A 25733-nucleotide genomic window follows, 5' to 3' on the forward strand; every position below is an offset into this window, starting at 1 on the left:
TCTAAACGGCAGGCTGGGGAGTTGGTAGGAGCTGCAGCCTCTTCTCAGCTGTCTCGATGGGTGTCACTGACTCCCACCGACACACCAGAAAAAAAAACACTACACTCCCAAGACACACACACACACACACACACACACACACACACAGCAACCCCCCCACCACCTCCCTCCCCTAAAAAAGAAAAGGAAAATGGAACTTTAAAAGTGAAGGAAAAGTTTTGGGTAATCACTCTTCGGCTCTTGGTTGTGTGCTCATGCGACCCCCGCCCCAAACCACCACCACCCCCATAACTCTGGCTGGTTGTAATAGATGAGGATAGCAGAGTGCATGTTTACGAGCGCGAGTGCTGGACTTGGCAGGCCTGAGTGCTCCTTCAGTGTCTCACAGTTCATCACAGCTCAGTGACTGGGCCCTGACTCAACCCGTGTCTCTTACACACAGTTTACATGGGGGGGGGGGGGGCTGTCATGCACCCAACCAAACCCCCCACTACCGCATACTGCACCTATCCCTGGTCACCCCCACCCCTCTCTCTATCCCTAACCTCCCTGGTTTACTGTACCCCTACCTCGTATACCCCTTTGTGGCTGCACAGTATCTGTCTTATTGTATGAAATTACGCATTAAGTACAGTACTACCATTTTTTTTGTTGCCATTTACTCAACAATCTGTCTTTCTCTCTCTCTCTTTGACACTCTCTCGCTTTACCTCTCTCTCTACCTCTCTCTCTTTGACACTCTCACTTTACCTCTCTCTCTACCTCTCTCTTTTTCACTGTCTTGCTCTCTCTCTCTCTCTCTCTCTCTCTCTCTCTCTCTCTCTCTCTCTCTCTCTCTCTCTCTCTCTCTCTCTCTCTCTCTGTCTCTGTCTCTCTGTCTCTCTCTCTAGTGGTCGTATGCGTTGGAGAAGCCTAACACTGGCAGTGTGTTCAGCCTGGCCTGGTCGGCAGACGGCACACAGCTCGCGGGGGCTTGTGGGAACGGACACGTCATCTTCGCCCACGTGGTGGAGCAGCGCTGGGAGTGGAGGAGCTTCGAGATCACCCTCACCAAGAGGAGGACCATGCAGGTAGAACACACAGATCACCCTCACCAAGAGGAGGACCATGCAGGTAGAACACACAGATCACCCTCACCAAGAGGAGGACCATGCAGGTAGAATACACAGATCACCCTCACCAAGAGGAGGACCATGCAGGTAGAACACACAGATCACCCTCACCAAGAGGAGGACCATGCAGGTAGAACACACAGATCACCCTCACCAAGAGGAGGACCATGCAGGTAGAACACACAGATCACCCTCACCAAGAGGAGGACCATGCAGGTAGAACACACAGATCACCCTCACCAAGAGGAGGACCATGCAGGTAGAACACACAGATCACCCTCACCAAGAGGAGGACCATGCAGGTAGAACACACAGATCACCCTCACCAAGAGGAGGACCATGCAGGTAGAACACACAGATCACCCTCACCGAGAGGAGGACCATGCAGGTAGAACACACAGATCACCCTCACCGAGAGGAGGACCATGCAGGTAGAACACACAGATCACCCTCACCAAGAGGAGGACCATGCAGGTAGAACACACAGATCACCCTCACCAAGAGGAGGACCATGCAGGTAGAACACACAGATCACCCTCACCAAGAGGAGGACCATGCAGGTAGAACACACAGATCACCCTCACCAAGAGGAGGACCATGCAGGTAGAACACACAGATCACCCTCACCAAGAGGAGGTCCATGCAGGTAGAATACACAGATCAACCTCACCAAGAGGAGGACCATGCAGGTAGAATACACAGATCACCCTCACCAAGAGGAGGACCATGCAGGTAGAACACAGATCACCCTCACCAAGAGGAGGTCCATGCAGGTAGAATACACAGGTCACCCTCACCAAGAGGAGGACCATGCAGGTAGATTACACAGATCACCCTCACCAAGAGGAGGACCATGCAGGTAGAATACACAGATCACCCTCACCAAGAGGAGGACCATGCAGGTAGAACACACAGATCACCCTCACCAAGAGGAGGACCATGCAGGTAGAACACACAGATCACCCTCACCAAGAGGAGGACCATGCAGGTAGAACACACAGATCACCCTCACCAAGAGGAGGACCATGCAGGTAGAACACACAGATCACCCTCACCAAGAGGAGGACCATGCAGGTAGAACACACAGATCACCCTCACCAAGAGGAGGTCCATGCAGGTAGAACACACAGATCACCCTCACCAAGAGGAGGACCATGCAGGTAGAACACAGATCACCCTCACCAAGAGGAGGTCCATGCAGGTAGAATACACAGATCACCCTCACCAAGAGGAGGTCCATGCAGGTAGAATACACAGGTCACCCTCACCAAGAGGAGGACCATGCAGGTAGAACACACAGATCACCCTCACCAAGAGGAGGTCCATGCAGGTAGAATACACAGGTCACCCTCACCAAGAGGAGGACCATGCAGGTAGATTACACAGATCACCCTCACCAAGAGGAGGACCATGCAGGTAGAACACACAGATCAACCTCACCAAGAGGAGGACCATGGAGGTAGAACACACAGATCACCCTCACCAAGAGGAGGACCATGCAGGTAGAATACACAGATCACCCTCACCAAGAGGAGGACCATGCAGGTAGAACACACAGATCACCCTCACCAAGAGGAGGACCATGCAGGTAGAAAAAACAGATTACCCTCACCAAGAGGAGGACCATGCAGGTAGAACACACAGATCACCCTCACCAAGAGGAGGACCATGCAGGTAGAATACACAGATCACCCTCACCAAGAGGAAGACCATGCAGGTAGAACACACAGATCACCCTCACCAAGAGGAAGACCATGCAGGTAGAACACACAGATCACCCTTACCAAGAGGAGGACCATGCAGGTAGAATACACAGATCAACCTCACCAAGAGGAGGACCATGCAGGTAGAATACACAGATCACCCTCACCAAGAGGAGGAACATGTAGGTAGAATACACAGATCAACCTCACCAAGAGGAGGACCATGCAGGTAGAACACACAGATCACCCTCACCAAGAGGAGGACCATGCAGGTAGAACACAGATCACCCTCACCAAGAGGAGGACCATGCAGGTAGAACACACAGATCACCCTCACCAAGAGGAGGACCATGCAGGTAGAACCCACCAGTCACCCTCACCAAGAGGAGGACCATGCAGGTAGAATACACAGATCACCCTCACCAAGAGGAGGACCATGCAGGTAGAACACACAGATCACCCTCACCAAGAGGAGGACCATGCAGGTAGAACACACAGATCACCCTCACCGAGAGGAAGACCATGCAGGTAGAATACACAGATCAACCTCACCAAGAGGAGGACCGTGCAGGTAGAACACACAGATCACCCTCACCAAGAGGAGGACCATGCAGGTAGAACACAGATCACCCTCACCAAGAGGAGGACCATGCAGGTAGAATACACAGATCACCCTCACCAAGAGGAGGACCATGCAGGTAGAACACACAGATCACCCTCACCAAGAGGAGGACCATGCAGGTAGAACACACAGATCACCCTCACCAAGAGGAGGACCATGCAGGTAGAACACACAGATCACCCTCACCAAGAGGAGGACCATGCAGGTAGAATACACAGATCACCCTCACCAAGAGGAGGACCATGCAGGTAGAACACACAGATCACCCTCACCAAGAGGAGGACCATGCAGGTAGAACACACAGATCACCCTCACCAAGAGGAGGACCATGCAGGTGTTTCAGGTTCATTTTGCCATATGCTTGGTTAACCCTCCAGAAAAAGTTTTCATCTTTTCTTCTCTTAAGAAGCCAAACAGTCCCCAAGCCTAAATTAATTAATGAGACAGCTAACTGAGGGTGAATGGGCCGGTGTGAGAGGCAGACGCTAGTGAGGTGAAGTTAACAGGCTATTTTAAAGGGCCAGACTATTCCCCAGGCCTGGGTACTTGTGGCTATACATTATGCTATAAACCTCCCAGTGTGGACCAGTGACAATAGCCAGCCTGTATAGCAGCCTCCATCACAGAGTGTGTTTAAACTTCAGAAACCACAAGGTAGCGTTTACACGCGGTTGACACACCCCCGCGCGCGCACACAGAAACGGACACACACACACACACACGTGGATAAACGCATACGTGCACACTCTCCATAGAGAACCCTCACTGAGCACTGTTTGCGTTAACCAAACAAACCTGTATCTTCAGTCATTTATTTTCAGCCTTACAGGGTTTTTTCTCTCCCTCTCTTTTTTAAAAGTGCACATCTGCCAATGGTTTGTGAATCAGGCGGCTAAATTTACCACCTCGCGGTTAAACATTTTTATTCCTGGTTGTTTGGTGAGTAAATTTGGGTTGTTAGTGGGGGTTAAAGAAGGATGATGTTTAAACCCTTAAATAAATACCCACCACACCTTTTACCTGCTGGTGGAAAACCATATTCCATTCATTCATTCATTCACAGGGAAATGTGGAAGACATTTTGTTTATCCTAACAGGTGAAAAAAGTAGGAAGGCACATATGTATACACACCAGGCATTTCTGTCCCCTCCTGTCCTATGCTTAGACATGGGCTGATTCCTTGTATATATCAACAGTAAATACACTCTTGAGTTTACGTGAGTGCATCCATGCCTACTATACATCGATGAGTGTCTCAGAAAACATGTCCTGTGTGTGTATGCTATAGTCTGTTTGTTACAATTTGTTTGTTATTATTTCAAATGATTTGTTACTCAATGTCTGTATGTGTTTATGCATGTCAAGATCTGAGCTACATCTGTATGTTTGTGTGTATGTCTGTGTGTGTGTTCCTAAACAGTCCCTCTCCCTCTCTCTGTCTCTGTCTCTCTCTCTCTCTATTCATCACCCAGGTGAGGAACGTGGTGAATGATGCGGGGGATGTTCTGGAGTTCAGGGACCGGGTCATCAAAGCCTCTCTGGCCCACGGTCACCTAGTGGTCACCACCTCACTCCAGTGCTACGTCTACAGTGCTACGAACTGGAACACCCCTCTCATCTTTGACCTGAAGGAGGGGACTGTCAGCCTCATTGTACAGGCTGAGAAGTAAGTCTCTCTTTATCCTTCTGTCTCGATCTCGTTATGTCCCTCCTCCCTCTCTTAGTTTTTCCCATCTCATCTATCCCTGTTGCGCGTTGTTGCGCCGATCTCTCTGCTGTGCCTATCTCTGGACCCCCTGTCCTTTTCATTCCCTCCCCTTCTTTCTCCTGCCAAACACTCTCTGTGTGTGTGTGCGCGTTTGTGTTTGTGAGAACTGTGTGTGCGTTTGCGAGAACTGTGTGTGCCATTGCCAGAGCAGGTCTGACTGAGGAAGTCTGACTGCAGTGGGAAACAGAGAGAGAGACATCTATCATTCTCTCTAATGAGTAGTTCCACCTCACAAAGCAAAATAAAGAGGATTTCAACTCCCACCATCTCAGATTGTTCTGAAATTGTTTCTGTTAGAAACAGATAAGATGCAACATGATTTTGTTGAAATATAATTTGATCTCTGAGAAATTAAGATCATTTATTGCACCCAAATTGGCCATTTTAATTTATAGGATTCATATAATATTAAATAAATATAGTACCTAACATCCGATTTGGACCAAACCGTTTTCTAACAATGAGTAAGACACGAGGAGTACAAAGACATGGTCAAAAGACACACATGGACCACCCACACCCCACTCCAATCCCACCCCAACAACGACTATATAGTATCTGTTCTGTATGTCTGACAAGTAGTATGGGGCTGTGGCTCTGAGTATTGTTTTTTCATGCTATGTAATGTATTCCCAGTGAATTTTGGTGGTGTCTTTTGTTCCCTGTTCAGAGAAGTGAGTCATTGCATTTTGTATTATCTTGGCTCCATCTTGCAGTTTGTTATGTTCTCCTCTCCTCTACCATTCCCACTCTCCTCTTTGTTGCTCCCTCCTGCTTCTATCACCCCTCTCTGTCCCTAACCCTGCTTTCTATCACTCCCCCTCATCTTTATCTCTCCATCTCTCCCCTTCTCCTCTTTATTTTGGCTCCTTCCTCAGACACTTCCTGTTGGTGGATGGGACGGGGGTGTATGTGTTCTCCTACGAGGGCCGTCTCATCTCCACGCCCAGATTCCCCGGCATGAGAACGGACATCCTCAACGCCCAGTCCGTTTCCCTTAGCAACGACACCATCGCCATCCGGGACAAGAGCGATGAGAAGGGTGAGTGGAACGCCAGTCGAGCTGTCCCTTCACTACCACAATACAATACCAAACTTCATTGTCCATACAGCGGGGAGAGATTTGCGCTTGGCCTCTTCCCTCAATGACATTTACAGCCGTTGAAACATCAGGAGCACTTTGTCAACAAGAGGATTACACTTCACCAGGAGATAAAAAGCTGGGGAAATGACTTTAGCAGGACTGGAACAATGACCGTTTGTAATCATACTCTCTCTCTCCTTCCTCCCCTCCCTCTCTTCTTTTTCTCCAGTCATCTTCCTGTTTGATGCCCTGACGGGGAAAGCCCTGGGTGACGGGAAGCCCCTGACTCACAAGGTGGGTGATTCACCAACGAACACACACCAACAGTCAGTCACAGCACACACCACACTCTCCTGTTAGTGTGCACACACCGACCTGAGACGACTGTGTATATCTCCACGTGTCTACGTCTTAATCCGCACTGTTACATTGAGCAACCTGTTAGGATTGGGGGCGGGTAAGCTGATCCTAGATCTGTGCCTCAGGGTAGCTGTGAGACAGTGTGAGAGTAAGTGTGGTGGGTTCCAGCGACACCAACAGGCCAGGGTGAAAAGGTCAGGGAGCCAAGGAGAGAAGGCAGAGAGAAGAATTAATGGTGTTGAGGAAAAAACAAGAAACTTGATAGTTAAGAGGGACACGTACAGATTGTGAGGAAACTGGAGTGAGTGCATGTGTGTGAGAAAGAGATGGAGGATGGAGAAAAAGGGGGAGGGTTATGGAGTGAGAATAGGATTGAAAGGGATAAAGAGAGAGGGAGAAAAGGAGGAGAAGTAGCCAGGATCAGTAGTTACTGTTTGTCAGCATGGCTGTCTCTGCCAGCACTCCACAGCTCCAAGACAGAGGAGCACTGCACTGAAGCCAGCTGGCTCTGACACACACGCACACAGTCACACACGCACACAGTCACACACACACACAGTCACACACACACACAGTCACACACACACACAGTCACACACACACACAGTCACACACACACACAGTCACACACGCACGCACACAGTCACACACACACACAGTCACACACGCACACAGTCACACACGCACACAGTCACGCACGCACACACAGTCACACACGCACGCACACAGTCACGCACGCACGCACACAGTCACGCACGCACGCACACAGTCACGCACGCACACAGTCACGCACGCACGCACACAGTCACGCACGCACGCACGCACAGTCACGCACGCACGCACACAGTCACGCACGCACGCACACAGTCACGCACGCACGCACACAGTCACGCACGCACGCACACAGTCACGCACGCACGCACAGTCACACACGCACACACAGTCACACACGCACACGCACGCACACAGTCACACGCACGCACACAGTCACACGCACGCACACAGTCACACGCACGCACACAGTCACACGCACGCACACAGTCACACGCACACACACAGTCACACACACACACAGTCACACACACACACAGTCACACACACACACAGTCACACACACACACACACACACACACGCACACAGTCACACGCACGCACACACACACACACACGCACACAGTCACACGCACGCACACAGTCACACACACACACACACACACACACACACACACACACACACACACACACACACACACTCCTGTTGGGGAGTGTGGGCCAGGAGCTGTGGGGTCAGACTGCTGGCACCCCCCCTTGCCTCCCCCATTTCTCCCTCCTGGCTCCTCTCTCCCTCTTACCTCTTTCCTCCACATCTTCCCTTAGAGTTGAGTCTCTTCCCTCTGATCTGGGCTCAATTGTTCCCCCCTAGTCCTCCTGTGGCTGTGTACTCAGGGCAGTACTGAGGACTAGAGAGTGTGGAGGAGGAGAGGAGAGGGCTTGTGATATGGCTGATCATGTGTTGAGAAGAGATGTGTATCAAAAGACAATATTGTAAGTGTATGTGTTATGGGGACTGGTGGGGTTTGACACTGCTGGTTCAGTTAGCCCTGTTAATGTGAACCAGGTCTCTCCCACACAACTTTCTGCCTCCCATTTCACCATGTATGTGTGGTGTGTGTCCGTGCGTGTGTGTGTCCGTGCGTGTGTGTGTCCGTGCGTGTGTTCCAGATGGAGGTGGTGGAGATAGCTCTGGACCAGTGTGGTCCGTCCAACGAGAGGAAGATCGCGGTCATAGACAAGAACCGTGACCTGTATCTGACCGCTGTCCATCGCCTCTACAGAGAACACAACATCTGCAAGATAGGTAGGAGAGAGGGAAGGGGAGAACGGGAGGGGGGAATAGATTTCAAACTGCTTTGTGTTGTTAAGCACCTAAAGCCTACCAGATAGATAACGTCATCTTTCTTACCATAACCCACATGCACTATGGTCTACACACCATGTGTTAGAGGTTATAGTTAGTTATTCTGAGTGTTGTCTGTCTCTATTTTTATTTTTTATTTTACCTTTATTTATACAGGTTTTTTCTCATTGAGATAATATCTCTTTTCCAAGAGAGACCTGGTCCAATAGCAGCAGGGGGAACAACGTTTCAGACAAAACAACTTACATACACTAACACAACATTAAGCAAAACTATAAACCCACATACAGTACAACAATTACATATTACATTAAAAACACAAACATCTTGACTAAAAACAGCTGGCCTAAAAACAATTACACTCTTCTATGATATGTACATCGATCAAGTGTTTAAACTCCACCAACGAAACTAGATCATCACATTTTAAAATGTTCAGGAGAGAATTCCAGGACCACAGAGCTGAGTAACTAAAACTATTTCTACCATGACCTGTTCTAATTTTTGGTACTGTTAGAAGCAAATCAGAATGGGACCGTAATTTATATTTATTTACTGACCTGACTAAAAAAGAACAGAGATAAAATGGCATTTTACCCAATATGGCCTTATAAATCAGTGTATACCATTGTTTAAGCCTACGCAAGGTCAATGACGACTATAGGACTATTCTGTCCTATAGGTACTATGGTCCACACTATGGCCTGGAACGACTCTGCTAACATCCTGTGTGGTATTCAGGACACACAGTTCACCGTGTGGCACTATCCCAGTGCTGTCTTCACTGACAAGGACCTGCTGCCTAAAACACTCTACATGAAGGACGCCAGGTAATGTGCACGCAAACACGCACACAGAAAACAGTTCCCCATTATCGGAAATAAAAGGTTATGGATTGTCTTCATGTCAGATGTGTTCATGTTGTATAAAAGCCGTTGATGAATCACTGAAGAGATTCCTGAGTGGCTGCCCTCAGGCTCAGTGGTTGTCTGTACAGAATGTGTTTATATGTGTATCTGTCCCCCTCCACAGTGAGTTCAGCCGTGCGCCCCACATCCTGAACTACGTGGGGACCCAGGTGACGGTGCGTCGCGGTGACGGCTCATTGGTGTACAGCAGCGTGTCTCCCTACCCTGCCCTGCTGCACGAGTACAGCGCCTCCTCTCGCTGGGAGGACGCACTGCGCCTCTGCCGCTTTGCCAAGGTAACACACACCTGACAGGAGTGCCAACTGATAGGGGACATTCCCTGGTGACTCCCTGGTCCTGTGTAGCACAGAGCACACATCATATTCAACTCCAAATATTGTACAAAACACATCTTAAAAAACTCTTTACATTATGCTGAAAATTGAATAATGGTCTGGAATATGCCAGTGTCAAGCAATGTGTAACACCAGGCCTGCTGTCTCCCTGGCCCTGTCCCTACCCTACCCAGGAGAGGGGGCTGCTCTGTGCCCTGAGCCCTTCTCTTAAAGCCAGTTATTTAGAATAAATGGTGTAATTAGCGGCCTGTAATTGCTAGCACATTGTGGGCTGCAGCAGAGCAGTGCAGGGCCAGAGGGACCAGAGAACCAGAGCCCGGGTCCCAGGGGAAACACTCAGCCCAGAGAGGGGCCACAGGCTGGGGGTGCCACAGGTCTGGGTCCTGGGGGGTTGGTGATAGGGGGGTTAGGGGCCTGAAGGAATATTGAATGGGATTCCTCCAGGGTTCTAGTGTTCTGATAGACCTTATGGCTTCCCCCCACTATAGCGTGGGAACTCACTGCCACACTTTGACAGTGGGGTGTGTGTGTGTTTGTCTCAATGTCTTGTCTCAGTGTCGGTGTGTCAAATTTCTGTACTCATGTCTGTCTGATTGTTTCATGTCTTTGTCCGTGATGTTCCTCTGTTGGTGTCTCGCACCCCCTCACTGAGTCTCTGTGTACTAGACCTCTGAGGAAGAGGTGAGTCTCTCTCGTTCATTTACATCTTTCCACGTTCCCTTTTACCCCTGTTCTCGTCTTTGTCAATCTCCTCGTCTTCTTCCTCTTCCTCCTATCCCTTACTTTAGTTCTGCTTTCTCCCCTCATCTGCTAACTACTCCACCGTATATAGTGTGGACCATATACACACATGAAGATATTGACTGGATACTTCAAGAGAACTTAGTCCTTCAGTGGGTGTTTGTTGGTTGGGGTTGATGCCTGTGTGCGTGCCATGAATGAGTGTGTGTGTGTGCCCACTGCCCATGTGTGTTTACTTTCTGGTTGGTGTGTGTTTGTCTGTAAGATGGTGTATGTGTTTGTAAATGACGTGTCCTGCAGCCCTGGGCCTTGGCATGGTGAAGGGTCCATGACGGAGCCACTGGAGTGGAGCTTTAACGAGACACGACCAGCAGCTTTTAATTAGTTTCTAATTAGCTTGGGTGACACCATTTACCGTATTTAACCTCCCCAACACACACACACACACACACACACACACACACACACACACACACGCAGACGCAGCCAATCCCTGAACCCCAACCCCAGTGAGAGCCTTCACAGTGTGCGCTGCATGGGTTATGATGCAATAACCACAACCCTGGAGAAGGATGGCTAGAGGGGACAGGGGAGGGGAGAGGGGGTGAAGTGGGTAAATGCAGTACCTTCAGAAAGTATTCATACCCCTTAACTTATTCCACATTTTGTTGTTACATCCTGAATTAAAAATGTATGTAATTGTTTTGTTTTTCTCACCAATCTACACACATTATCCCAGAATGGCAAAGTGTTTTTTTGTTGTGTGCAAATTTATTGAAAATGAAAAGCATAAATATCTAATTTGCATAAGTATTCACACCACTGAGCCAGTACATGTTACAATCAACTTTGGCAGTGATTACAGATGTGAGTCTTTCTGGGTAAGTCTCGTAGAGCTTTGCATTTCTGGATTCTACAATATTTTCAAATTATTATTTTTGAAATTCTTCAAATTCTGTCAAGTTGGTTGTTGATCGTTGCTGGTCACCCATTTTCAAGTCTTGCCTTGAAAAGCTTTTCATGCTGATTTAAGTCAACTGTAACTAGGCCACTCAGGAACATTGTTTTGTCTTGGTAAGCAGCTCCAGTGTATATTTGGCCTTGTGTTTTAGGTTATTGTCTTGCTGAAAGGTGAATTTGTCTCCCAGTATCTGATGGAAAGCAGACTGAACCAGGTTTCGTCTAGGAATTTGCCTGTGATTAGCTCTATTGCGTTTCTTTTTATCCTAAAAAAAACTCTCTAGACCTTGCCGCAACCCATAACATCACTATGCTTAAAAATGTGAAGAGTGGTACTCAGTGATGAGTTGTATTGAATTTGCCCCAAATAACGCTTTTTATTTAGTTAATTTCTTTGTCACATTTTTTGCAGTTTTAATTTAGTACCTTGTTGCAAACGGGATGCATGTTTTGAAATATTTTTATTCTGTACAGGCTTCCTTATTTTCACTGTCAATTAGGTTAGTATTGTGGAGTAACTACAATGTTGTTGATCCATCCTCAGTTGTATCCTATCACAGCCATTAAACTCTAACTGTTTTAAAGTCACAATTGGCCTCATGGTGAAATCCCTGAGCAGTTTCCTTCCTCTCTGGCAACTGAGATAGGAAGGACACCTGTATCTGTGTAGTGACTGGGTGTATTGACACAACATCCAAAGTGTAATGAGTAACTTCACCATGATCAAAGGGATATTTAATGTCTGCTTTTGTTTATTTTTACCCATCTACCAATAGGTGCCCTTTGCGAGGCATTGGAAAACGTCCTTGGTCTTTGTGGTTGAATCTGTGTTTGAAATTCACTGCTTGACTGAGGGACCTTACAAGTATCTGTATGTGTGAGGTACGGAGATGAGGTAGTCATTCAGAAATCATGTTGAACACTATTATTGTACACAGAGTCCATGAAACTTATTATGTGACTTGTTAAGCACATTTTTACTCCTGAACTTATTTAGGGTTGCCATAACAAAGGGTTGAATACTTATTGGGTCAAGACATTTCAACTTTAAATTTTTTATACATTTGTAAAAATGTCTAAAAACATAATTCCACTTTGACATTATGGGATATTGTGTGCAGGCCAGTGACACAAAATCTAAATGTTTAATCCATTTTAAATTCAGGTTGTAACACAACAAAATGTGGAAAAAGTCAAGGGGTGTGAAAACTTCCTGAAGGCACTGTATGGAAGAAGGAGCGTCACCCCTTTTAATAGCCACCCCTCCTCCTTCCTCCCCCCATTTCTGGTAAGGGTTTGGTCTTTCGTGGCCGTGTGGTTTTTCCCGGAGTGGGAGGAGTTTTGTGGGGAAATCCTGTTAGCCAGGTATGGAGGATTAGCCCGTTGTGGATACTTTCATGGCACTGAATTGTTGTTAACAGACACGTGTATACACACACACACACACACACACACACACACACACACACACACACACACACACACACACACACACTCACTCGTGTAAAGATTGACACAAGCATGCACACATGCTTAAACACACACACAGATACACACATGCTGATGATAGGCCTGTACACAAACAACCATGCTGTACACAGTCACACAAACATGGGCAGCCCAGCAGTGTGACTAAATCCCCAGGCAGGCTCTAACAGTGAGCCAACACCACAATGGACCACATCGCTCCTCTGATTGGAGGAAACTGGCCCATCTCTCTCTGACCAGCATTTAGTGGCTTTAGCAAAGGATGATTTCGTTGTTGTTGTCTTCACGGTTTTATGACCCATGTTGTTTGTCTTAATGAAGGATTCAGATGAGATGACAGGATGCACGAGGATGTTGTTCTGGGCTTTGCTTTCAACGATACTGTTGAGTGTGACTGTAAGAGTGAATGGGAGTAACATTACGTCTGTGTGCGTGTGTGCGTCTAAGTACATCTGCGTGTCCTGAATGAGTATAATATCAGAATCACACACGGAAGTCAGATTACAGGGTGTGTGTGAGTGTGTTCTGTGCCCTGCAGAGTGACACTAACGAGGCCTGTGTCGTGAGGATGAGCAGACTGGTAATGGGAAGAGTGTCCCTGTAGAGACGCCAGTGCAATGACCCTCCCGTCTCTCTAATAACACACAGCCCTCCTCTCTCTGTGCCCTGTCCCTTTAATGACCTAGGGGAGCAGGGCTAGACTAGCCCCGCTATGCAGGGCCTGTGGTCAGGGCTGGGCCACACGCTACGCCCCGGCGCCACCACCAGACTGTCAGGCTGAACAGCAGTTCCACCCCACCCCCCCATATACCCTTGCTCCATGGCACTTTTTAAAATATATTGAAACCCTTATTTTACCAGGCAAGTGTGTGTGTGTGTGTGTGTGTGTGCTCGTGTTTATTTATACTAAGACAATGTGTGTATGGCAAATGTAATTTCCTATTTTCTTAATGTCTGTCTCCGTTCCTATAGGACCAGTCACTGTGGGCGTGTCTAGCTGGCATGGCAATGGCCAATAGGGAGTTGACGACAGCAGAGGTGGCCTACGCTGCCATTGGAGAGGTAATCCATCAATCACTCAAATCTCACCCTTTCCTTTTCTCCTCCACATGTGTACAGGAATGGAAGTAAATGTAATTCTGTTTTTCCATATTTCTCTCCCCTCTGTCGCTCTCTCCAGGTGGATAAGGTGCAGTATATTAACTCTATAAAGGATCTGCCGTCTAAGGAATCTTCAGTGGCCCACATGTTACTGTTCAGTGGTCATGTCCAGGAGGCTGAGGCCACTCTGCTACAGGCTGGCCTGGTCTACCAAACCATACAGGTCCACATCAACCTCTACAACTGGGACAGGTCTGTCTGTGACTCTGAATATCTGTCTGACTTGTCTTTCTGCCTGTCTGTCTATGTATACTTACATATGCGTCATCTGCCCTCAGGGCATTGGAGCTGGCAGTAAAACATAAGACCCATGTGGACACAGTGCTGGCCTACAGACTCAAGTTCCTGCAGGACTTTAGCAAGAAAGAGACCAACAAAAGGTTCATGCAGTACGCTGACGGGGTATGATGTCATTGCTTTTGATATAGTGACCACTGAGCAGCAGTAGTTGTAAAGACTTCTTCTCTTCGAAACAAGACAGTATTTTGTTACAAGAGGGAATGTGCCCTTTCTATCATACTATGCCTCATTAGACTGACCCACTTCTCTAATCTCTCTCCATCAGGTGGAGGTGGACTGGGAGAAGATCCAGGCAAAGGTAGAGATGGAGCTGGTTAAGGAGAGAGAGAAGGCTGCCACCACCTCTGTCAGGAGCAGCCTGGCCTCCCGACGCTGACCCTCAACCCTACACCTCTGACTTCATCCAGGGACCAAATGTACATAATATTTTCAAATGGTCATTTATCAAACATGGTTAGTGTTATTTTTGTGTTTGTGTTTTTTTATATCGATATTTCTTTTCTTCAATTAACTTACATGCCTTATTCTCTGAGAATGTACATATGTAGACGTTTAATAAATACATATTTATCAGATCTGTCAACTCTCCTGCCATATTTCTATCTCCTCAACTGCTATTTCAATTCAATGCAGTCAGCCCCAGCCCAGTCCGTTTTAACTAGTAATCATAGATGTGTAGTGTGTGTTTGTGTGTTCATATTAAGTATTACAGCTTTAACGCATATTCTCTGGCGGTGTGACACTGCTTGTCAAGCAGCTTCCTCCCCTGACAGAGGTCCAGCCCATCATTATGCCATTACACCCTATCTATCTCCACTCCCAACACACTCTACCGCAGCGCGCACGCACTCTAACGCAGCGAGGGTGCGCACTCTACCCCAACGCGCGCCACTCTACCCCAACGTGCGCCACTCTACCCCAAAGCACTCAACTCTACCCCAACGCGCGCCACTCTACCCCAACGCGCGCCACTCTACCCCAACGCCGCCACTCTACCACAACGTGCGCCACTCTACCCCAACGCGCGCCACTCTACCCCAACGCGCGCCACTCTACCCCAACGCGCGCCACTCTACCCCAACGCCGCCACTCTACCACAACGCGCGCCACTCTACCCCAACGTGCGCCACTCTACCCCAACGCACGCCACTCTACCCCAACGTGCGCCACTCTACCCCAAAGCACTCAACTCTACCCCAACGCGCGCCACTCTACCCCAACGCGCGGCCACTCTACCCCAACGCCGCCACTCTACCACAACGCGCGCCACTCTACCCCAACGTGCGCCACTCTACCCCAACGCGCGCCACTCTACCCCAACGTGCGCCACTCTACCCCAAAGCACTCAACTCTACCCCAACGCGCGCCGCTCTACCCCAACGCGCGCCGCTCTACCCCAACGCGCGCCGCTCTACCCCAACGCGCGCCGCTCTACCCCAACGCGCGCCGCTCTACCCCAACGCGCGCCGCTCTACCCCAACGCGCGCCGCTCTACCCCAACGCGCGCCGCTCTACCCCAACGCGCGCCGCTCTACCCCAACGCGTGCGCACTCAAACACCGCCCCAGCAGGGACGCCAGGAGCAGCAGGATGGATTCCTGTCACTCTGGTCTGGACCCCGGCACTCCCAGTATTCCTGATGGATACAGAATGGTGGCTAATGAGCGCAGTAGAGGAGCAGTCTAGGGCTACTTGTCGTACACTATTACAGAGCAAGACTGAATCATTAAGTTCAGCCTCTCTGACACCCCCTTCTCTTCATGTCCTCTTGTTCTCTCTCTCTGTTTTTCCATGCTATAAATCCCTGGTCACTCAGGTATTATCATAAGTGCAGGCTAGAATGACCTCCCTCCATCCTTCCCCAGTTAACTGCAGTCAGGCCGTTCTTGTCTCAAGTAAAGTTCCAGAGAGGGGGACTGGTAGCTATGATGTCAGTGGTAGTGTGGAAGCTCTCTAGTCATCTCTGACCCAAGAGGAGCAGCACTCTGTATCAGCCAGGAGTCAGGTTTCACATGCGTTACCACCAGAATGCACACATCTTCCCTGAACTCTTACACAAGTATGATCAGACACACAGCACACAGGTAAAACACACACACAGACACTTCAACAAATACATACAGACCTAAAAGACACACACACACAGTCACACACACGGACTTGAAAACTCCATGTCCAAACCAAGCTGCTACTACTCAAGCTCAGACACTGACGGAGCATAATGTAGGATTTATCAGGAGCTTAATGCACATTGATCTGGCCTTGGTTTCTCTGCTTTTTTTACCCACTAAGGCATTGAATAACTGTTCCATTGGCATAATCTGTTGTTAGATACACAGAATTACCGTATATTGTCTATTTTTCTCACTTTCAGGTTGGGCTGTAATAAATACCCCATAAAAATGGTCTGGGTCTGGGTTTCCAAAACATCCCAAACATTTCAATACTTATGATTGTGGACACAACTACACAATACTTTTACCTCAAGCAAGAGCAATGTACTCTAACCAGTACTCCACGGGCTCTGGTGCCACTAAGTTAAATATGGTGGCAGCCAGTCATCTCAGCAACCTGTCTCGTTATTGTATTCAGATCCCCATCGAGGGACTCCTCAAAATGCAGAATTTGAGTTTTACTCCATCTGATTAAACATTAAAGCTGGAGATTCTAGAGGATTGGAGCGTGCCCTAGGCCCCTGAACCCACAGCCTGAGTGCAGAGGACTTGTAGAGTCTGCCTCCACTGCAGAGAGAGAGCGAGTGCCTCAGAGCCAAAGATGCAAAAATATGATCTCTACTGTTTAATCACAAATTCCAGTAATACCATATCTGTATTCTGTCACTAAAACGTACTGCGATGTGTAATGTGTCTGCATCTTGTGTCATTCCCTCCATCCATACATCAGTGGATGTAATGCTTTTTTGTGTGTATCCATCAATTTCCTCTGTGAAGGAAATCCATGTGTCCAACACAATAGGCCCTGTCTGGACGGTATAGGATTACACTACAGTCAGACAAACTAGCTTTCCCATTATGGTGATCCATAACGGTCATGGCCAGAATCCCTGTTGAAGGTGATGGAATTATTGAGACAAGGAAGTCTGGCTGAAGCGCATACAGTATTTAACATACAGTACAAGTGTGCTGACATCGCTCCTATAACCCAAACTCCTAACGAGTATCCTTTAGTTTCTCATTGCTTATCCACTCTTATGCACTTCAGATAAACCAGTTATCTTAAGTGATTGGGTTCTTGGAGGGTTGGTGTATCTCAACGGCCCACTGTTCCACAGAAAGACTAATGATAAATGTTCTCGCCCAGCCTACTGTGGATCGGCTATCTCAGTCTGCAGCTCCAGCTGCCGGCCTCTTTATTTACTGCTGTCTATTCTACACTTCTGTCTTTATGACTGTCTGTATTGTCTATCAGTCATCTTCCTGCCTGTTTCCATGCAGGGCATGTCTGTATTAATGTGCTCTAATGCTGATGATGTCAACAGAATACACTGTCAATACACAAAAGAGCGCAAATTTCAGCAACCATCTCCCTTTTATTATCTAATTTTCTCATACCAGGTCTTAATTTACATACAAAAGGGGAATCATCTGCCCAATCGTATGAAACTCTCGTCATTGACCAAATTGCCGGTTCCTATTATTTTCAGCATTAATTGCTACAGATTGGAATTGCACTTAAGTTATTATATAGCATGTAAGTCTCTCCTTTAGTTCATACTAAAATAAAAAATAATTAAATTTTATAGTCCATCACATTGTCAGACAGAATTCTGTGAGGCGCGTGTGTTGTCTCCTGAAGTGCCCTGTTGCTCTTCTCTGGGTATCGGTCCTCCCCTCGTCCCTCCGTCCGCAGCAGGCTCCTCCGAACGGACCAGTAAGTTATCATCCGACCGGTCTCTGTGCACCTCCTGCATGGTCTCCTCATAGGTCGGCAGGTACTTCACCTCGTCATATGCGGGGAGCAGCACTGGCGAGGTGAAGTCCCCAAAACTATATTCGGGGTACCGGTCCAGTAGGGTGTCCTGGGACGCGGTTGCGTGTCCGTGGAAGAGGGAGGGCTCCTCGGGGTGTCGGCGCGGCCGCGGGCAGATGATGCGCTGAATGAAGTAGCCCATTGCGAAGAGGAGCAGCAGGATCAGGATGCCCGATAGTTTGCGCGTCACCCAGCCCACGTTGTCAAAGAATATATGCAGCGGGATCTTGCAGCAGCGCACCGCGGAGCTCGCGCTACCGTTGCCGGTAACGGTAGGGGGGCAGCACTGCTGGCCCTCGACGCACTGGACCTCTCCACAGCTGCGGAGCAAGTGGCAGGAGGAAATCACGACCGCGGACAGAAAGGTGACGCTGCACATGCACGTCCTGCTGCTGGTGGTTAGACGAAACATTATTTAAATCTACTAGTCGGTTCGTCAGGTTAGTATAGACCTGTGCGCGTGCGTCCCCGCCGTCTGGTTTCTCTTTTGGTGAGAAAGAGTGCACAGCAGTTTTAGCTACTACGTCTGCTGCCTGTTTGTTCCAATCCTCTTCCTTCATCCGCTCTCCGGAGAAGGCTACTGCAGAGTAAGGATAGTCACCCGCTCCTCCGGTTCTGCGAGTGAGATGAGTAGCATCTTCTACGGTTTGTCAGAGCGCGGGAGAAGACCCTCTGTAAAAAAATACTTATCTTCCAGACGTTGAAGTCAGGTGCATTTTAGGTGCTAAATGAAAGGTGAAAATAGGTATTTCCGGACGTCGAAAATATGTATTTTACAGTTCTTAAGAAAAAGTATTTTCTAGACGTTGAAATCAGGTGCATTTCAAGTGCTGAAAAGAAAGGTGAAAATATGTATTTTTGGTCTTTTCCGCATGTCAATATGTATTTTTCGGATTTTATATCAGTAAAAATAGGTTTGATTCTATATCCAAATTTCAACTGCACATACAGTGTATTCGGAAATTATTCAGACCCCAAGACTTTTTCCATATTTTGTTACTTTACAGCCTTATTCAAAAAATGTATTAAATAAATAAAAATGCTCATCAATCTACACACAATACCCCATAATGACAAAGTGAAAACCGGTTTTTAGAATTGTTGCAAATGTATTAAATGTAAAAAACAGAAATACCTTATTCAGACCCTTTGCTATGAGACTCGAAATATACCTCAGGTGCATCCTGTTTCCATTGATCCTCCTTGAGATGTTCTACAACTTGATTGGAGTCCACCTGTGGTAAATTCAGTTGATTGGACATGATTTGGAAAGGCACACAAATCAAATCAAATTTTATTGGTCACATACACATGGTTAGCAGATGTTATTGCAGTGTAGCGAAATGCTTGTGCTTCTAGTTTCTGACAGTGCAGTAATATCTAACAAGTAATCTAACAATTCCACAACAACTACCTAATACACACACATTTAAGTAAAGGGATGAGCAACGACCGACCAGCATAGGCAAGATGCAATAGATGGTATAAAATACAATATATACTTATGGGATGAGTAATGCAAGATATGTAAACATCATTATTAAAGTGGCATTAATAAAGTGACGAGTGAACCATTTTTTAGAGTGGCCAACAATTTCAAGTCTGTATGTAGGCAGCAGCCTCTGTGTTAGTGATGGCTGTTTAACAGTCTGATGGCCTTGCGATAGAAACAATTTTTCAGTCTCTCGGTCCCAGCTTTGATGCACCTGTACTGACTTCGCCTTCTGGGTGGTAGCGGGGTGAACAGGCAGTGGCTCGGGTGGTTTTGTCCTTGATAATCTTTTTGGCCTTCCTGTGACATCGGGTGCTGTAGGTGTCCTGGAGGGCAGGGAGTTTGCCCCCGGCGATGCATTGTGCAGACCGCACCACCATCTGGAGAGCCCTGCGGTTGTGGGCGGTGCAGTTGCCGTACCAGGCAGTGATACAGCCCGACAGGATGCCCTCAGTTGTGCATCTGTAAATGTTTGTGAGGGTTTTAGGTGAAAAGACAAATTTCTTCAGCTTCCTGAGGTTGAAGAGGCACTGTTGCGCCTTCTTCACCACACTGTCTGTGTGGGTGGACCATTTCAGTTTGTCCGTCATGTCTATGCAGGGGAACTTAAAACTTTCCATCTTCTCCGCTGCTGTCCCGTCGATGTGCTGCTGTTTCCTGAAGTCCACGATCAGCTCCTTTGTTTTGTTGACGTTGAGTGAGAGGTTGTTTTCCTGACACCACACTCAGAGTGCCCTCACCTTCTCCCTATAGGTTGTCTCATCGTTGTTGGTGATCAAGCTTAGTACTGTTGTGACATCTGCAAACTTGATGATTGAGTTGGAGGCGTGCATGGTCACGGAGTCATGGTTGAAAAGGGAGTACAGGAGGAGGCTGAGCACGCACCCTTGTGAGGCCCCTGTGTTGAGGATCAGCGATGTGGAGATGTTGTTTCTTACCTTCACCACCTGGGGGCGGCCCGTCAGGAAGTCCCGGACCCAATCGCACAAGGCGGCCCAGGGCCTCAAGCTTAATGATGAACTTGGAGGGTACTATGGTGTTGAATGCTGAGCTATAGTCAATGAACAGCATTCTTACATACAGTTGAAGTCGGAAGTTTACATACACCTGAGCCAAATACATTTAAACTCAGTTTTTAACAATTCCTGACATTTAATCCTAGTAAAAATTCCCTGTCTTAAGTCAGTTAGGATCACCACTTTATTTTAAGAATGTGAAATGTCAGAATAGTAGTAGAGAGAATGATTTATTTCAGCTTTTATTTCTTTCATCACATTCCCAGTGGGTCAGAAGTTTACATACACTCAATTAGTATTTGGTAGCATTGCCTTTAAATTGTTTAACTTGGGTTAAACATTTCGGCTAGCCTTCCACAAGCTTCCCACAATAAGTTGGGTGAATTTTGGCCCATTCCTCCTGACAGAGATGGTGTAACTGAGTCAGGTTTGTAGGCCTCCTTGCTCGCACACACTTTTTCAGTTCTGCCCACAAATTTTCTATAGGATTGAGGTCAGGGCTTTCTGATGGCCACTCCAATACCTTGACTTTGTTGTCCTTAAGCGATTTTGCCACAACTTTTGAAGTATGCTTGGGGTCATTGTCCATTTGGAAGAACCATTTGCAACCAAGCTTTAACTTCCTGACTGATGTCTTGAGATGTTGCTTCAATACATCCACATCATTTTCCTGCCTCATGAAGCCATCTATTTTGTGAAGTGCACCAGTCTTTCCTGCAGCAAAGCACCCCACAACATGATGCTGCCACCCACGTGCTTCACGGTTGGGATGGTGTTCTTCGGCTTGCAAGCATCCCCCTTTTTCCTCCAAACATAACGATGGTCATTATGGCCAAACAGTTCTATTTTTGTTTCATCAGACCAGAGGTCATTTATCCAAAAAGTACAATCTTTATCCCTATATGCAGTTGCAAAACTTAGTCTGGCTTTTTTTATGACAGTTTTGGAGCAGTGGCTTCTTCCTTGCTGAGCGGCCTTTCAGGTTATGTCGATATAGGACTCGTTTTCCTGTGGATATAGATACTTTTGTACCTGTTTCCTCCAGCATCTTCACAAGGTCCTTTGCTGTTGTTCTGGGATTGATTTGCATTTTTCGCACCAAAGTGCGTTCATCTCTAGGAGACAGAACGCGTCTCCTTCCTGAGCGGTATGACGGCTGCGTGGTCCCATGGTGTTTATACTTGTGTACTATTGTTTGTACAGATGAACGTGGTACCTTCAAGCGTTTGGAAATTGCTCCCAAGGATGAACCAGACTTGTGGAGGTCTACAATGTTTTTTCGGAGGTCTTGGCTGATTTATTAAAAATGTTCCATGATGTCAAGCAAAGAGGCACTGAGCTTGAAGGTAGGCCTTGAAATACATCCACAGGTAAACCTCCAATTGACTCAAATTATGTCAATTAGCCTATCATAAGCTTCTAAAGCCATGACGTCATTTTCTGAAATTTTCCAAGCTGTTTAAAGGCACAGTCAACTTAGTGTATGTAAACTTCTGACCCACTGAAATTGTGATACAGTGAATTATAAGTAAAATAATATGTCTGGAAACCATTGTTGGAAATATTACTTGTGTCATGCACAAAGTAGATTTCCTAACCGACTTGCCAAAACTATAGTTTGTTAACAAGAAATTTGTGGAGTGGTTGAAAAACGAGTTTTAATGACTCCAACCTAAGTGTATGTAAACTTCCAACTTCAACTGTAGGTATTCCTCTTGTCCAGATGGGATTGTGCAGTGTGATGGCGATGGCATCGTCTGTGGACCTATTGGGGCGGTATGCAAATTGCAATGGGTCTAGGGTGACAGGTAAGGTGGAGGTTATATGATCCTTGACTAGTCTCTCAAAGCACTTCATGATGACAGAAGTGAGTGCTGTGGGGCGATAGTCATTCAGTTCAGTTACCTTTGCCTTCTTGGGTACAGGAACAATGGTGGCCATCTTGAAACATGTGGGGACAGCAGAGAGAAGGAGAGATTGAATATGTCCGTAAACACACCAGCCAGCTGGTCTGCGCATGCTCTGAGGACGCATCTATGGATGCCACTTGGGCCGGCAGCCTTGCGAGGGTTAACACGTTTAAATGTCTTACTCACGTCAGCCACTGAGATGGAGGAGGGGGGCCCACAGTCCTTGGTAGCGGGCGATGTCGGTGGCACTGTGTTATCCTCAAAGCAGGCAAAGAAGGTGTTTAGCTTGTCCGGAAGCAAGACGTCAGTGTCCGCGATGTGGCTGGTTTTCCCTTTGTAGTCCATGATTGTCTGTAGACCCTGCCACATACGTCTCGTGTCTGAGCCGTTGAATTGCGACTCCACTTTCTCTGTACTGACATTTTGCCTGTTTGATTGCCTTAAAGAGGGAATAACTACACTGTTTGTATTCAGCCATATTCCCAGTCACCTTGCCATGGTTAAATGTGGTTGTTCACACTTTCAGTTTTGCGCAAATGCTGCCATCTATCCACGGTTTCTGGTTTGGGTAGGTTTTAATAGTCACAGTGGGTACAACATCTCCTATACGCTTCCTGATGAACTTAGTCACCGTATCCGTGTTTTCGTCAACGTTATTCTCAGTGGCTACCCGGAACATATCCCAGTCCGCGTGATCAAAACAATCATGGATTCCGATTGGTCAGACCAGCGTTGAATAGACCTTACACGGATACTTCCTGTTTGAGTTTCTGCCTATGGGAAGGGAGAAGCAAAATGGAATTGTGATCAGATTAGCCAAAGGGGCCTCCCCTTTGGGGAGGATGTTGTAGGCATTTCAAAAAGTTGAGTAGCAGTGGTCTAATGTTTTTCCAGCGTGAGTACTACAGTCAATGTGTTGGTAGAACTTCGATAGCGTTTTCCTCAAATTTGCTTTGTTAAAAAACCCAGCTACAATAAATGTGGCCTCAGGATTTGTGGTTTCAAGTTGGCATAAAGTCCAGTGTAGTTCTTTGACGGCCGTCGTGGTATCGGCCTGAGGGGGAATATACACGGCTGCGACTATAACCGAAGAGAATTCTCTTAGGAGGTAATAAGGTCGGCATTTGTTTATGAGGTATTCTATGTTGGATGAACAAAAGGACTTGAGTTTCTGTATGTTATCACAATCACACCATGAGTAGTTCATGAGTAGGTAATCATGAAACATACACACCCGCCTTTCTTCTTCCCGGAAAGTTCTTTATTCCTTTCTGCGTGATGTACTGAGAACCTAGCTGGCTGTATGGACGGGGACAGTATATCGAGAGAGCCATGTCTCCGTGAAACAGTGGATGTTACAATCCTTGATGTCTCTCTGGAAGCAAATCCTCGCCCTGAGATTGTCTACTTTATTATCCAGAGACTGAACATTAGCTAGTAATATACTCAGAAGCGGTGGATGGTGTGAACGCCTCCTGAGTCGGACTAGAAGTCCACTCCGAATACCTCTTCTCCACTGGCAGCGTCTTGGAGCAGCCTCTGGATTAAGTTCAATTGCCCTGGGTGGTATGAACAAAGGATCCAATTCGGGAAAGTAATATTCCTAGTCGTAATTCTGGTGAGTTACATCTGCTCTGGTATCCAAAAGTTATTTCCGGCTATAACACACAAAAAAACAGAAATACACCAAAGTTGCTTAGGAGCTAGAAGCAGAGCTGCCATATCTGTCGGTGCCATCTTACTTATCGCACACAAGCCTAAGATCACCATGCGCAATGCCAAGTGTCAGCTGGGGTGGCGTAAAACTCTCCGCCATCGGACTCTGGAGCAGTGGAAACACATTTTCTGGAATGATGAATCACACTTCACCATCTGGCATTCTGACGGACTAATCTGGGTTTGGCGGATGCCAGAAGAACGCTAACTGCCCAAATGCATAGTGCCAACTGTAAAGTTTGGTGGAGGAGGAATAATGATCTGGGGCTGTTTTTAATGGTTCGGGCTAGGCCCCTTAGTTACAGTGAAGGGAAATCTTAACGCTACAGCATACAATGACATTCTAGACAATTCTGTTTCCAACTTTGTGGCAACAGTTTGGGGAAGGCTCTTTCCTGTTTCAGCATGACAATGTCCCCGTGCACAAAGTGAGGTCCATACAGAAATGGTTTGTCGAGATCGGTGTGGAAGAACTTGACTGGCCTGTGCAGAGCCCTGACCTCAACTCCATCGAACACCTTTAAGAGGAATTGGAATGCCAACTGAAAGGCAGGCCTAATCGCCCAACATCAGTGCCCAACCCCACTAATGTGCTTGAATGGAAGCAAGTCCCTGCAGCAATGTTCCAACATCTAGTGGAAAGCCTTCCCAGAAGAGTGGAGGCTGTTATAGCAGCAAATGGGGGACCAACTCCATATTAATGCCCATTATTTTGGAATGAGATGTTTGACGAGCAGGTGGCCACATACTTTTTGTCATGTAGTGTATAAAACGATTTTTATAGATTGTTATAGATTTGACATAAAACCAGATGTTTCCATTTCAGGTCATTTGCTCTACCAGTAATGAATACCTGAGGACCATAGATCTGTGCCGGGAAGTCATATTATGCTCACAAGGTAAAATACTAAACCTTAACAAACAAAATAAAACTTGATTGCAAACAAATATTGTTTGTTGTATGTGTTTTACTGCGAGACCTCTCATCTATTTGCAGAAAAGAGCCCTGATGCAGTTCATGGATTTGCAGGTCCAGAACAAAGTTGCCTCTCATGTCACTGCAAGGACAAGAACCATCGGTTGACCTCACAGGCCAGGGGAGCCTTCAATGACAGGTGTCTCTTGTCT

The 25733-nt window shown here is 47.2% G+C and overlaps 1 protein-coding gene across 3 annotated transcripts in view; it reads left to right on the forward strand.

Moving 5' to 3' along the window:
* Positions 1-15059, forward strand: part of ift80 (intraflagellar transport 80 homolog (Chlamydomonas)) — a 77341-nt gene extending 62282 nt beyond the window's left edge. For all 3 annotated transcript variants that reach the window (XM_038961364.1, XM_038961365.1, XM_038961363.1), the window contains exons 9-19: positions 891-1070; positions 4911-5104; positions 6085-6248; positions 6520-6584; positions 8373-8508; positions 9251-9398; positions 9601-9772; positions 13994-14083; positions 14202-14374; positions 14461-14584; positions 14748-15059. In XM_038961364.1, coding sequence (XP_038817292.1) covers positions 891-1070; positions 4911-5104; positions 6085-6248; positions 6520-6584; positions 8373-8508; positions 9251-9398; positions 9601-9772; positions 13994-14083; positions 14202-14374; positions 14461-14584; positions 14748-14858 — 1557 coding nt within the window. In that variant the 3' untranslated portion in view covers positions 14859-15059. The remainder of the gene's footprint in view (positions 1-890; positions 1071-4910; positions 5105-6084; positions 6249-6519; positions 6585-8372; positions 8509-9250; positions 9399-9600; positions 9773-13993; positions 14084-14201; positions 14375-14460; positions 14585-14747) is intronic.
* Positions 15060-25733: the final 10674 nt, after the last annotated feature.

Source organism: Salvelinus namaycush, chromosome 23 (genome assembly GCF_016432855.1).
Source record: "Salvelinus namaycush isolate Seneca chromosome 23, SaNama_1.0, whole genome shotgun sequence".
Classification (NCBI taxonomy): domain Eukaryota; kingdom Metazoa; phylum Chordata; class Actinopteri; order Salmoniformes; family Salmonidae; genus Salvelinus; species Salvelinus namaycush.